This window comes from Sinocyclocheilus grahami, unplaced genomic scaffold (assembly GCF_001515645.1).
Source record: "Sinocyclocheilus grahami isolate Dianchi unplaced genomic scaffold, SAMN03320097.WGS_v1.1 scaffold75.1, whole genome shotgun sequence".
In the NCBI taxonomy this organism is placed as follows: domain Eukaryota; kingdom Metazoa; phylum Chordata; class Actinopteri; order Cypriniformes; family Cyprinidae; genus Sinocyclocheilus; species Sinocyclocheilus grahami.
The window spans coordinates 1,515,901-1,529,107 of NW_015505254.1; the positions used below are offsets into that span (position 1 = coordinate 1,515,901).

Sequence of the window (13,207 nt, forward strand, 5' to 3'; positions counted from 1 at the left end):
AGAACATCTATTTTTTGAAGACATTTAATAATATTGTGCATTTGTTTAATCGTTAGGGGTTTTTCTGTTTGTGTGTTTCAGAGGAGGCAGAGAGGTAATGGATACACACCGCTCCCTATGGGTAAGTTTGTATCGGTACAACATTAGAAAGTTGAAACCATCTAACAGCAGTGATAAAATCAACAAATATGCCTAGAAATGTATGTCTACTTGAAATATGTTTAAAACAAATACAGTCCAAGTCTCAGAGTCTCTGTGCTGTCTTAGTGATAAATGCATCAAGTTTTGGCTATTACTACTAAACTCTCTGGAATCAGACCACATAGATTTGCACAAACTATGAACAACAAAAAAGAACAACAAAAATAAATGGCTTGGATTTACCATACAGCTGTACAGTTTGTAGTCCTGAAGAAGAGAATTTGCATTAACCACGTGTTTCTACTGGCATTTCTATGGGTTTTCAGAATGCTGGTTTTCAGTTCATGAGTAAAATAAGGTCTGTGGTTAGCATTAGCTACATGAAGAGAATTTTCAACAATCATACCTCAAATGTGAATTTTTAACCACTGTGTGCTTAAAAAATATATGTTGCTAATGTGTTGCTGCATAAGCACTACAGCTACCACAAGGATATTTATGTTCACTTGTTAGCAATAAAAAATAACATTTTAAATATTTTCCTAAAAAACTAATTAGCACTTTTAAAAGTTAATAGCACACTAATAATGTCATGTATGTAACATCTGCTGTGATGTTGCCCAGTACCCGAGCCTCCACGTCCATCATTGCCTATGGACCATGATGCATTCATCAGTCCTTACGATGATCCAAATGAATGCAAGAAGAAGTCCCTGTTCATCAAGAGAGACAAGCTCATGATCGATGAGGTGGAGCTTGGTTCAGGCAACTTCGGCTGTGTCAAGAAAGGTGTATTCAAAATGGAAAGGTGACTACAAAGAGTGGAAGAATTTGTGTTGTAACATGTTAAGTTTACTTCATAAGCACATGTTTCCTTCTCATGTGTAGCAAACAGATTGATGTGGCGATTAAAGTGTTGAAGAATGAGAATGAAAAATCAGTAAAGGATGAAATGATGCGAGAGGCACATTTTATGCATCAGCTGAGTGATCCGTTCATCGTGCGCATGATTGGACTCTGTGAGGCTGAAGCGCTCATGTTGGTGATGGAAATGGCCCCCGCTGGCCCACTCAACAAGTTTCTCTCTGGCAAGAAGTGAGTAAATCAGAATAACAATAATTATAACTTCTTTTGTTTGTGTTATTAATATGTAGTAAAAGAATATAGGACTTTCTTTTCTACATATAGTCTATATTAGAACTGTATAAAATATATTTTAGTGACACATTAGTTGTGATTTCTGTGTTAAAGTGTGAAATCTCTATAATCTGTATAAACAGAGTCATCATTTAAAACATTGTTCTGACTAAATCAGAAAATTCATACGTTGATCATCAATTTACACTAACTGTTTTTGCACCTCTCAGGGACCAGGTCACTATTGAAAACATTGTGATGATGATGCATCAAGTCTCAATGGGGATGAAGTATTTAGAAGGAAGGAACTTTGTGCACAGAGACCTGGCAGCCCGTAATGTACTATTAGTCAACCAACAATATGCCAAGATCAGTGACTTTGGCCTCTCCAAGGCACTGGGTGCAGATGACAACTATTACAAGGTGGGCTGCTCTCAGGTGTACACTTGGAACACAATTACATTTTAATTATAATTAATAGCATTTAGTACATTGTGTATCTTTGTACTTTAATGGGACACATTGTAGTCTTGGAGAAATTAAATTCTCTCAATACATTTCTAAATCTTCCACAGTATGTCAAATATACTTACAATTGGATTAGTTCCTTGTTCCTGTTTCATGACTAATCACGTGACCATCAGTGGCCCAATACACCAGTATAATCAAATAGCCAGATGCTACTGAATGATGGTGCGATAAAAAGGTAAAAAGCGAATATTTGTTCAGAGTGTGGTTTTGTATGTGGGTAGGCCCGTACAGGAGGTAAATGGCCTCTGAAGTGGTACGCACCAGAGTGCATTCAGTTTCATAAGTTCTCCAGTAAAAGTGACGTTTGGAGCTTTGGCATTACGATGTGGGAGGCCTTCTCCTATGGAGGAAAGCCTTATAAGGTAAATATTTACACTGTCACGGTACTTAAAACCAACTTCAGTGAGATGCACATGTGACTTTTCATCCATTTACTTTTCCTCATGCAGAAAATGAAAGGCCCAGAGGTCATGAGTTTTATTGATAGTGGTAATCGTATGGATTGCCCTGCTGGATGTCCTGAGGCAATGTATGAACTGATGAAGGAGTGCTGGACATACAAGTAAATATAATCTTATGCATTGACATTATAAACTACTTGTAATACTTGTCTGTTTGCTTGTGTGTGGTTGAGGGGAATTTCAAGGGGAATATAAAGAACCTCTGACTGACATCTGACTCTCATCTTCTTCAGGCATGAAGAACGGCCAGGCTTTGTCAAAGTGGAGGAGAAGATGAGAACTTTCTATTACTCCATTTGCAAAAAGATTCCAGACTACATGAAAACAGAGAACGGAAAGCCCCCTAAGTGATCAGAAGGGCAAATCTATTATGCATTTTGAATTTAGCATTGCGGTGTGTTTTGGGTTAAAGGAAATGTGTGCAAACTTAATGGTTAATGTGCTGGCAGAAGATTAACAAATTGTCAGTTTTTGTACAGATTTGTTTTTTCCCAGTGGGTCCCTTTGACCTGTGTGTTTTGAGCCAGGACAGAATGAAAACATTGTGAAGAACATTAAGTAACTTTGATATTATGTCTATCAAACTATTGACTGAGTAATGCAAGTCACCTTTTTTAAATTATTGGCCTGCTATTATCAGTGCTCATAATATTATTCAGTGCCTATTTACTATTTAAATGTGCCAGGAAATACTTTTCCTCCTGCAAGTGTTTCAGTTATTGACATCAGATGGATGTACTGTAGCTATTTTCTCTGTCATCCATTTACACTTTCGAGATAAAAAGAAATACTTACTCAAACTTCATGGTCTTGTTTTCTGTTTGTAAGTTTCCTGCAATTTTCAGTATTCCTTTTGACAATATATATTCTCAAACATTTGTATGTATTAATTTTGTGAAACTTCCGGAGTTTTTTAAACTTGCAATAAACTGCACATACAATAAAACAATTCATGTTGACATGCACTGGAGCTGACTATCGCATAACCTTTCCACTTGAACATAAAAAGATAATAGACATTTGTAAAAAATTATACAAATATATAGAGGAGACCACAGCTAAAGCCACACTCAAGAGGAAACTATGTATGTAAGGTAAATGTTTTTAGTATAGGTATATTTTTATAAATGTCAGACTCTAGGGCAAGTTGTCACAATTGTTTTAAATGTCAAATTTATTATTAATTACTATATTTATCAGCCGAAACTATTTGATTTTATAAATCCTTACAATTCCGAACAACTTACACCATAAACTGCATCTTTCTCTGGCCAATGACTGTGTTTATTTTGTTTTTTATTTGATGTATTTAATAATTATTATTATTAGTAGTAGTAGTAGTATTTATGGTATAATTTTAAGGTATTCAGAAACTGACTTTCAAAAATAAACCTTCCCTAAGAAATATTCACTTGAGTAAGTCTGCCAGCTAATACTTTAGTTTAATGTGAAATTAAAAGACTGCTTTTTAACTTTTTTTGCAATAAATATCTCCGATGCATTAAATGTTTTGATGTTAGTGAGTAACCACAGTGTATCCTATACACTTCCTTCATGTTCAGTGGCAGACTGGAGAGGCTCCACTGATGTTTCAACAGAGGAAGTGTACTTCGCTCAGAAGGGAGGGGCTTGTGGTTTCCTTCGAAAGTGTGGACTTAATAATTGTTACAGTACGAAGGCCACGTTCCTTTTAATTCTATAACAATTGCAAATACAATGTAATTACAATAACCAAGAACGCTCTTGAATAACGTACAAAATAGAGGTCGGTGTAAAAAGGCAGTTCGCATCAAAGCGGAACAAGAAAGGCACTCGCTCGGTAAGTTTGCTTCAACTTCACTGTACGCTACGAAAACATTTGCTTTACAATATCGTTATTTTGTACGTTCTGGGTATTCAGTTCGCGATTTTACAAAGGTTATTTTGTTGTCGCACCTATATGTTTCCTTGAAAGTGAAATTTGTGTGATTATCAGTCCTGGTCTCGCCATTAAAAACGACATCGTCATTCGGAATTGCCGTGTAGACAGACGAGCGTCTCGCGCAACATGTTGTTTTGCTTTTTTTGATGTATGCTACTGGCATCCATTCATTTACAAACATGTACATATTTACATGTTTACAATATTTTTTAAAAATTCAATTTAAAAGCTGTTTAATGTATGTACATGTATATGTATATTTAACTTAAAAATGAGTATTTAAATTATCTAAAAAATATATAATTTTAAATGCATAGGCCTACTTTTGAAATAGATGTGTTCTATGTTGTTAATAAACATACTGTAAATATTATAGAAATTGGTGGAATCCCCCTGCCCTGGCCACAGTAAATGCCACCCATGGTGCCCAACAGGAAATTACTCATTAATTCCCCTAATATTCTAAATATAATATCTCTGTATACAACCTGTTCAGTGACCAGCTTTTTTTAAACATATATGATATATTGTTTGTTCGGTTGGTTAAAAGGAGAAAATCTGTTTACTGCTTCTCAGTACATGTGCCATTTTACCGCTTATGTTGAAGCACAGCAGATTGGAATTAATCCTTGAGTTTGCGAAAATGCATGTGTAGGAATGAAATTTTGGTCGAAAGATATGAAGTTATTTCAGTGTCACAACCAGAAGAAATCAGAAAATCTCAAGCACTCTTTTAATGTTTTGTCTACCAGGGTTCCCATCTCTAAACCTAGAAATATTATAAAGTCATGGAAATTAATAAAGTCCTCTTTAGTTAATGTTTTTATATGGCTAAGCACCAAATAATATTGTTGTATTGTAAATCATATGTTCTCGTCTTATAATATTAAAACGTCTTCCAAATGGTCTGGGAACCCTGGAGGAGACAAGGTTTGACCTAGTTTTATTTTCTCTCCCTTTTTCTCATTCAGTATCCGTCCTTCCTCAATCGGTGATACTGAAAAGCCGCCACACAATATTGTCCTTGTTTATATCTGGTCTTTAATGTCTCATTTCAGGCTATCAAAAGGCTAATTTTAGACAACATTACACAACCATCCCGTCCCCCAGAAGTTATTTCAGTGTCACAACCAGAAGAAATCAGAAAATCTCAAGCACTCTTTTAATGGTTTGTCTACCAGGGTTCCCATCTCTAAACCTAGAAATATTATAAAGTCATGGAAATTAATAAAGTCCTCTTTAGTTAATGTTTTTATATGGCTAAGCACCAAATAATATTGTTGTATTGTAAATCATATGTTCTCGTCTTATAATATTAAAACGTCTTCCAAATGGTCTGGGAACCCTGGAGGAGACAAGGTTTGACCTAGTTTTATTTTCTCTCCCTTTTTCTCATTCAGTATCCGTCCTTTTTGTCTACCAGGGTTCCCATCTCTAAACCTAGAAATATTAAAGTCATGGAAATTAATAAAGTCCTCTTTAGTTAATGTTTTTATATGGCTAAGCACCAAATAATATTGTTGTATTGTAAATCATATGTTCTCGTCTTATAATATTAAAACGTCTTCCAAATGGTCTGGGAACCCTGGAGGAGACAAGGTTTGACCTAGTTTTATTTTCTCTCCCTTTTTCTCATTCAGTATCCGTCCTTCCTCAATCGGTGATACTGAAAAGCCGCCACACAATATTGTCCTTGTTTATATCTGGTCTTTAATGTCTCATTTCAGGCTATCAAAAGGCTAATTTTAGACAACATTACACAACCATCCCGTCCCCCAGCAACCATGTCCATGGCCCTAAAACAAGTCTTCAACAAGGACAGAACATTCCGGCCCAAGCGCAAGTTTGAGCCTGGAACGCAGCGCTTTGAGTTGCACAAGAAAGCACAGGCGTCCCTAAATGCTGGCCTGGACCTGAAACAGGCGGTGCAGCTGCCGCACGGCGAAGACCTCAATGACTGGGTGGCCGTTCACGTGGTGGACTTCTTTAACCGCATCAACCTCATCTACGGCACCATCAGCGACTCCTGCACAGACCAGACCTGCCCCGTTATGTCCGGCGGGCCGAAGTACGAGTACCGCTGGCAGGATGAGCAAAAGTACAAGAAGCCCACCGCTCTCTCTGCACCCAAATACATGAGCCTGCTAATGGAATGGATTGAGGTCCAGATCAACAATGAGCAGATCTTCCCCACTAATGTTGGTAAGGACCAAATGATCCAAACAAAACATTTGGATTTACACCAACATTTCCTTGATTTGTTGGAAATGTTTAGTTGTTAATCAAGTTTAAAGCCCAAATTCTTTCAATACAAGAATATAGTTTTTTTTATTCAAATCTTCCATAACTTACTGTTTACTTCACTGTAGATAAGCGATAAGGTTTGAGTTAGTTTGCTTACACTCTTCAAAATAAAGGCTCTTTATTGGCATCAGTGGTTCATTGAAGAACCTTTAACATCCATGGAACCTACCCATTGTGCCAAAATCGTTCTTCAGGTTATTGAAATATTCTTCACCCTAGTGAAGAATAGTTATTTTCATAAATGTTTTGAGAAAATGGTTCTTCAATTGCATCACTACAAACCACTCCTTTTGGAACCTTATTTTTTAAAGAGTGTATTAAAGAGTGAATTAATTAATTAATAGCTGAAATGTATTTGATCACCAAAGTCACATTTAAAATAGATTAATTATATTGAAATATCAAAGGATTATTCAAGATTTTATCTCATAACTAAATAGTTATAATTGATTCAAATTATTTTTTTGTGAACATACAGAAATATGAAATCAGTCTTTTATTAGTAAGTCAATTGTTTAATCATTTAAAACCTAACTTGAAAACTGTGCTTCTGCTTATAATTCTTAAAATGAATGCCAAATCATTGGATTTTCTTTGTTCAATGCAGTAACATTCAAAAGTCATCAAAATGTGGCTTAAATGTCCAAATATAGTAGCTTTTGACGCTGCTGTATTTATTCTCTTTCTAGTCCTCCAAACCTAAACCTGAGTAGGTCATCAGAATGAGCTATGCGGACATTTAAAGACACTTCTAGTATAGCACGGATGTCTCAAAATGGCCATCATATAGGTCACCGTATAAAAAGTAACTTGTTGACCATTTGCAGCAGCATTTAAGATGATAAATAAACTCCAATTCAAGGTATAGATAGTCAAATATGCAGAAAACTTGGGATGGTCAAGTGTAGTGTTTGACTTCCCAGGCTTTGCCTCATTATCCTCAACCTGCCATCTGACATCTGTGGTGCCTTTCAAATTGGGTCATACAATTTACAGTGGGATATAAATAGACCAAGTCTGCTAATGCAACGAGACAGTCAAAGAATCTGCTGTGTATAAGGACATGGTTGTCTGCATACAGGTCAGATCGCAGGACTCTATTAATATACGGCGCTGGGGAAATACGATTCTGCAATTTATAATCCATCGTAGCACGTGTCCCAGATGGACGTGCGGATGAGAAAGGAAAGCAATAAAGAGTTTCCTCCCATCCAGAGATATGAGGCACTTGTTTCCTCTGATGATATCAGCAGGCTCAACATGTTGTCTCAGTTCTGTCTTTAATCTACAAATACCTTGTTTGATGTAGTTTCATATGTTAGGACCTGATAAGGATGTGATAATGTAATAATGTAAAAATACAATTTAGCTTTGTAAAAGTTTTTGATTGTGACAAACACCAAACCAAAACGTTGATGGTGGTGTGTTTATCATGCAATGTTATTCACTCACAAATGAAATGATGCAGATCAATGTCATTTACTCACCCTCGTGTCATTTCAAGTCACAATGAGAAATTACTAACTCTCATAAACCCACTTGCACTTCAACCTAGACTACCGTTTATGGTCGTAAGAGTTTGTAAAATATTATGACAATTTAAAATAATTGTTCTATATAAATATATTTTTAAATGTCTTCCTGTGCTGGCAAATCTGGATTTTCAGCAGTCATTACTCCAGTTTTCAGTGTCACATGATCCTTCAGAAATCATTCTAATATGCGGGTGCTCAATAATTTTTATTTTTTTTGTGGAAATCGTGAAAGATATTTCAGGATTCTTTGATGAATAGAAATTTCAAATGAACCGCATATATTTAAAAAAAGAAATCTTTTGTAACATTATAAATGTCTATACTGTCACTTTTAAACAAATCTACTGTGCCCTTGCTGAATATAAGTAATAATTTCTTCAAAAAAATCTTACTGACCCCAAACATTTAAATGTTAGTGTATATAATTTTGTATGCTACCATACTTTGGGGAAAAAAAAGATTTTGTGTTTTAGACAGTCATTCTTTTGACTGTTTTCACTTTGAAACGTATGTTATATTTTCATGTGTTGTTTCTTTTTAGGTACGCCATTCCCTAAGACCTTCATGCAGGTAGCAAAGAAGATCTTGTCTCGTTTGTTCCGAGTCTTTGTCCACGTCTACATCCACCACTTTGACCGCGTGAGCCAGATGGGAGCAGAGGCCCACGTGAACACCTGTTACAAACATTTCTATTACTTCGTTACTGAATTCAGCCTCATAGACCACAAAGAGCTGGAACCTCTGGTAAGCATATGTGTAAAAGATAGCAATAGACAAAAATTATTATATTATATTATATTTGTGCATGCATCTCTTTATGTGTGCATGGTTTTAAAAACTTGATTTTCCATAACTTAATGAGAGCAGAAACTGAGAAACAAAGAGCGACTGATACAGAAACAAGCACTAATGCATCATGTCATGATTAGTAGCTAACAAGCCCATTTTATAATGGCTTTGCTAATTGGTAGGGCCACACACTAGGACAGGATGAGTCAGTGGTTTTGATATTCCAGCCTCTATCATTTTCTCACAGGCAGTTAATGAGCGTTCGAGCTCCTAATGCAGAAAAACCCTTCGTCTATAGACGCAGCAGTTCATTATCTCAGTAGTCACAGTTGAATTGGTGCCGTGGGATCAGGTGTCACCCGCAGGTCCTGTTACTGACATCAGGAGCTCGTGGCTGTTTGCATAGTGTGTTTCCATCTGAAAAGTATATTTAAACACAGGGAATTATATGATCTTCATGTATTTCACATTTTAAAACAACGTGTTTAATTGCGTAAATGAATAAGAAACTATTATAATTTAAGAGGCAGGTTGTTTTTTGTATTTGAAACAAAGCTTGTGGTAGCTGACTGAACATACGTGATGATGGCTGAAGTTTGTGGTTTTGTGATGGTTTGTCATACTGACGCACTGTTTATTTCTCTTAACAGAAAGAGATGACAGCACGGATGTGCCACTGAAAAAGAGAGCAGACCTTTACATTCCAGACAGATCAGAACCATGCAAATTTACAGTTTAAAAGCAGATGAAACAGAAACCAAACTTTCAAAGACTTTATTTTTATACGTTTTTAAAGTACTGTAATCTTCTGTTTAGGGACAGACATGTACATCTCTCTATATTCTCATGTGTAGGCATATGGAGAGTATTTTTAATAGAAAGCAGTATTATCAATTATTTTTGTTTTTCCAAATTTGTTCTGAATCATTCCTTTTGTTCTGTCGAACTGTTATAATCTTTAACATACAGATTATATTTGACTATTTATGTATGTCGTTGAGATATTAAAACCACTTCCTCTTGTCTGTATGTCATTGATTCTGTTCTTGGTTACTGGTCATGTTCTCATCATCATTCATTTGAACTAAAAACTTGATGACGCGGTAGGACTTAATGTCTGACTACTATAAACATTTGAGACATCATTCAGCATATCATCCCTGCCATTTTCTTTCACAACCTGGTATGTCATGTGGATTTTTTTGCTTATCTGTGTCTTAAATGAAAAACAATCCTGTTTCTCCAGCTTACTGTCTTTTCAGGTTTTGTCTCTCAGCCTTAATAATCTTTACAATTAAATTAGATTGCAGTTAAAGGGCTGACAGAAATAATTGTGTAATAATAATTTAAGCCTGCTGATTCTAGTCTCTGTCCACTAGATGGCGATAAAAGCATATCACCACACAGACTTGGATGAAATGTTGCATTACCTTGAGCTCCGATCACTAATTTTATTAAACTAGGTCCACAATTTGGTTATGCAATGGGTTTTCATTTTTGGACAAGGCTCTTTTATACTTGTTCTATCTTTAGCGTTTTATTTACGACTAATCAGCCAATGTGTAATGAGTTCATAGTGATCTCTGCTCTGTTGTCTACCAGCCTACATGCTGAATAAGTGCTGAGTTGCACGTTTAGAGGAAATAATTCTTCAGCCCCAGGTTATCTGGATGATGAAATCGTTAACTGTTAATCTTGCTCCACCCTTGACTTCAACATCACCTCTCTATGTCGCAATCTTCAGTCTGCTGCCCTCAATTCCAGATTTTTCCAGTAGTCTCTGAATTATAATGAGAGGGCGTGTTTTAGTGTCATGCAACACTGACGTCGAACGCTGCAACAAGGTCATGTTATATGCTCGTTAAAGCCCATTTCCAAAGCCAAGTTAAGATCTTACAGATTCAAGCCAGTTCAAAAAGCTTCGTTGGCAAAAAGGGTTTACAAAGTTTATATGCACTTGATGCACAAATGTAATCTACTCAAAACGAAGCTGCCTCAAAACTGAAAGCTATTGTTCAGAGAACGTAGGCTATTTATATTCCAAGCTACAACTTGCAGCGTTTAAGCTACTTAATTTTGATGTAATATTAAAAATAATCATAATCTACGGCCGTATACAGTATGTACCATAGGTTACATTAATTAATGTCCATAAAGGAATCAATTCGCGAGTGTGATCGACTGATTCAAAGAACCGACACAAAAGAGTGATTCATTTGACAGAGCATTGTTATGTAAAATATAGAAAAACAGCTTCGCTACATGAAAACGCTGCATAAAAAGTGTAAACACAATATATGCTACCAACACGTAATACAAACTAATAACTTAGCTACTTTAGCAAATGTGCACATGCTGTATATGCGCATGCATACACACAATAAATGTATTAATCTCTAAATATAGTTTTTGGAAAGGGTTATAAATGTGAGTTGCATCAGATTAATCACAACGCTGCTGCTGCCCCGTTACATTCCTGCGGCCGCACCAAAACAGACGTTTTCTTTCGCTTTCAGCAACAAAACAAAACGCCTGGCCGTGTGTTACGTGTAATTATCTGGATCTGCAAGAACCGCAACAAGGATACTGTTGTGTTCTGTCGGAATGCACCAGAACTGGAGTGAAGAGGAAACGGCACGTCAGTGGGCGGGGCTTTGACCTCATGCTCCTCGAGTGGAGGATACGTGCAGAACGAGATGAAAACACACTGTGATCAAGCATTGGCACCTTCAAGCTGATTCAATGCGGGTAAATGTTGCATAAGGTTGTCTATCTTGGAATTCGAATATGCTATTTTATACTGGACTACTGTAACACTGGGACTCTGGAACTAAAATAAATCTTTGCACAAACCCATACAGTTTAATAGCTAATATTGCTAGGGGAAAAAACGAACAAACGAGTTTTATGATAGAAACATCCTTAGATAAGTGTATATAATATGTACACATATCTAAGGACATTTAATAGATCTAGATACATGTCGTACATGATCTATAGGCTATCTGTAGGCTATTTAAATATAATGAATTGGGATATGCTTTATCTAAAAATGAGTTCAGTGGGATCCTGTACTTAATTTAAAGTTGTTGTTATTGTTTTTTTACCCGCGCATTTACGTCACTGTTTTGTTCTTTTGTAAACTCAAACTATTCTGACTCTCAGGCATGCAAATATTTTTCCATCTGTTCCATTACTATTTTCATTTTCGGGGTTTATTGTTTGGTGCCTGGAGGATTTTACCCGCGCATTTACGTCACTGTTTTGTTCTTTTGTAAACTCAAACTATTCTGACTCTCAGGCATGCAAATATTTTTCCATCTGTTCCACTACTATTTTCATTTTCGGGGTTTATTGTTTGGTGCCTGGAGGATTTCCAATTTCTAGGAGATTTCTAGGAGAAACTGAAAAAAAAGCACACTTGCACAGTAGGGGCCCAGGACACATTGCTTAATCAGAAAAATATTTTAGGGCTGGACAAAATTCTTCCTTTAAGAGGAAAGAGGAAGTGCATGCTTTCCTCCACAGTTACACAACTTTATTAGATTCATGTATTAGTTTTGTTAATTAGCCAAACCTTGGCTAATTATGTATGCCTTATTTCGGTGCACCCAAACTGTAATACCATGTAATCCACACTCTCAGGTTAAGCAGGTAGTGTGGATTTAATCACATTCAGGTGTATTCTGCTGTCAGTGTCTAATTTTTCGGATGACTGTCATCTCATAAGCTGTTCATGCTTTCCTTTTTCCCATTTTGATTCCAGGAAACATTTAGGTGCTTCGGCAGAAGTGTGAATAAATCTTAATCATGTGTCTATGTAGCTGACTCCTCGGAAAACCTACACACCCTTGATATAACAGAAGAGGACTACAGAGTGCCCAAAGAGATCGGTCCAAGCACACACACACACACACACTCGTCTGTCTTTCTCTCCCTCTCCAACGCACTTACACTCTCACTTTCACACTCCACTGTCATCATACAAACACCTCTCTTTCTCACTTTCTCCACTTTTCCTCCCCAACAAAAATGTCACATATGTTCTTGCACTGTACATTCAAATGCAGATTAGTTGTTTCATACAGAACAACCAGACATTACTCTTTGTAACACACCCACAAAACCTCACCAATCAGATCCCACCCTCTTTGAGATGTACATGTGTGTGCTTCTGTTATTGACTCTGTTATGCATTCCTACCCAATGGAGAGTTAGAATACCATTTGGACCCATTTGCGAAGGCCCCACTCTGTTAACCCAGAGTACCGTCTGCCCCTCCTCTATCACGTGGCTTGTTTTCAACATAACTTGGCATTTCATCATGTGCTTCTTTCCTCGGAAGCCTCGCTCTGAACTTTGTGTAATCTTTAGGGCTGTTTTCATGG

At 36.5% G+C, this 13,207-nt stretch overlaps 2 protein-coding genes across 2 annotated transcripts in view; both read left to right on the top strand.

Annotated features, from left to right (window-relative positions):
* Positions 1 to 2,970, top strand: part of LOC107585931 (tyrosine-protein kinase ZAP-70-like) — a 14,695-nt gene extending 11,725 nt beyond the window's left edge. Inside the window, exons 11-13 of the mRNA XM_016273112.1 lie at positions 2,031 to 2,171; positions 2,259 to 2,371; positions 2,504 to 2,970. Coding sequence (XP_016128598.1) covers positions 2,031 to 2,171; positions 2,259 to 2,371; positions 2,504 to 2,621 — 372 coding nt within the window. The 3' untranslated portion in view covers positions 2,622 to 2,970. The remainder of the gene's footprint in view (positions 1 to 2,030; positions 2,172 to 2,258; positions 2,372 to 2,503) is intronic.
* Positions 2,971 to 3,855: 885 nt separating this feature from the next.
* On the top strand, positions 3,856 to 9,842 carry mob3a (MOB kinase activator 3A). The gene is made up of 4 exons (XM_016273050.1): positions 3,856 to 4,089; positions 5,919 to 6,393; positions 8,572 to 8,774; positions 9,470 to 9,842. Exons 2-4 carry the CDS (start codon positions 5,976 to 5,978, stop codon positions 9,497 to 9,499), a joined length of 651 nt encoding a protein of 216 aa, XP_016128536.1. The 5' UTR covers positions 3,856 to 4,089; positions 5,919 to 5,975; the 3' UTR covers positions 9,500 to 9,842.
* Positions 9,843 to 13,207: the final 3,365 nt, after the last annotated feature.

Excerpts from the sequence above, each read along its gene's own strand:
- mob3a (XM_016273050.1), top strand. The coding sequence starts at position 5,976 with ATGTCCATGGCCCTAAAACAAGTCTTCAACAAGGACAGAACATTCCGG. Across the intron at positions 6,394-8,571 it reads GATCTTCCCCACTAATGTTG|GTACGCCATTCCCTAAGACC; the intron begins GTAAGGACCAAA and ends GTTTCTTTTTAG. Across the intron at positions 8,775-9,469 it reads ACAAAGAGCTGGAACCTCTG|AAAGAGATGACAGCACGGAT; the intron begins GTAAGCATATGT and ends TTCTCTTAACAG.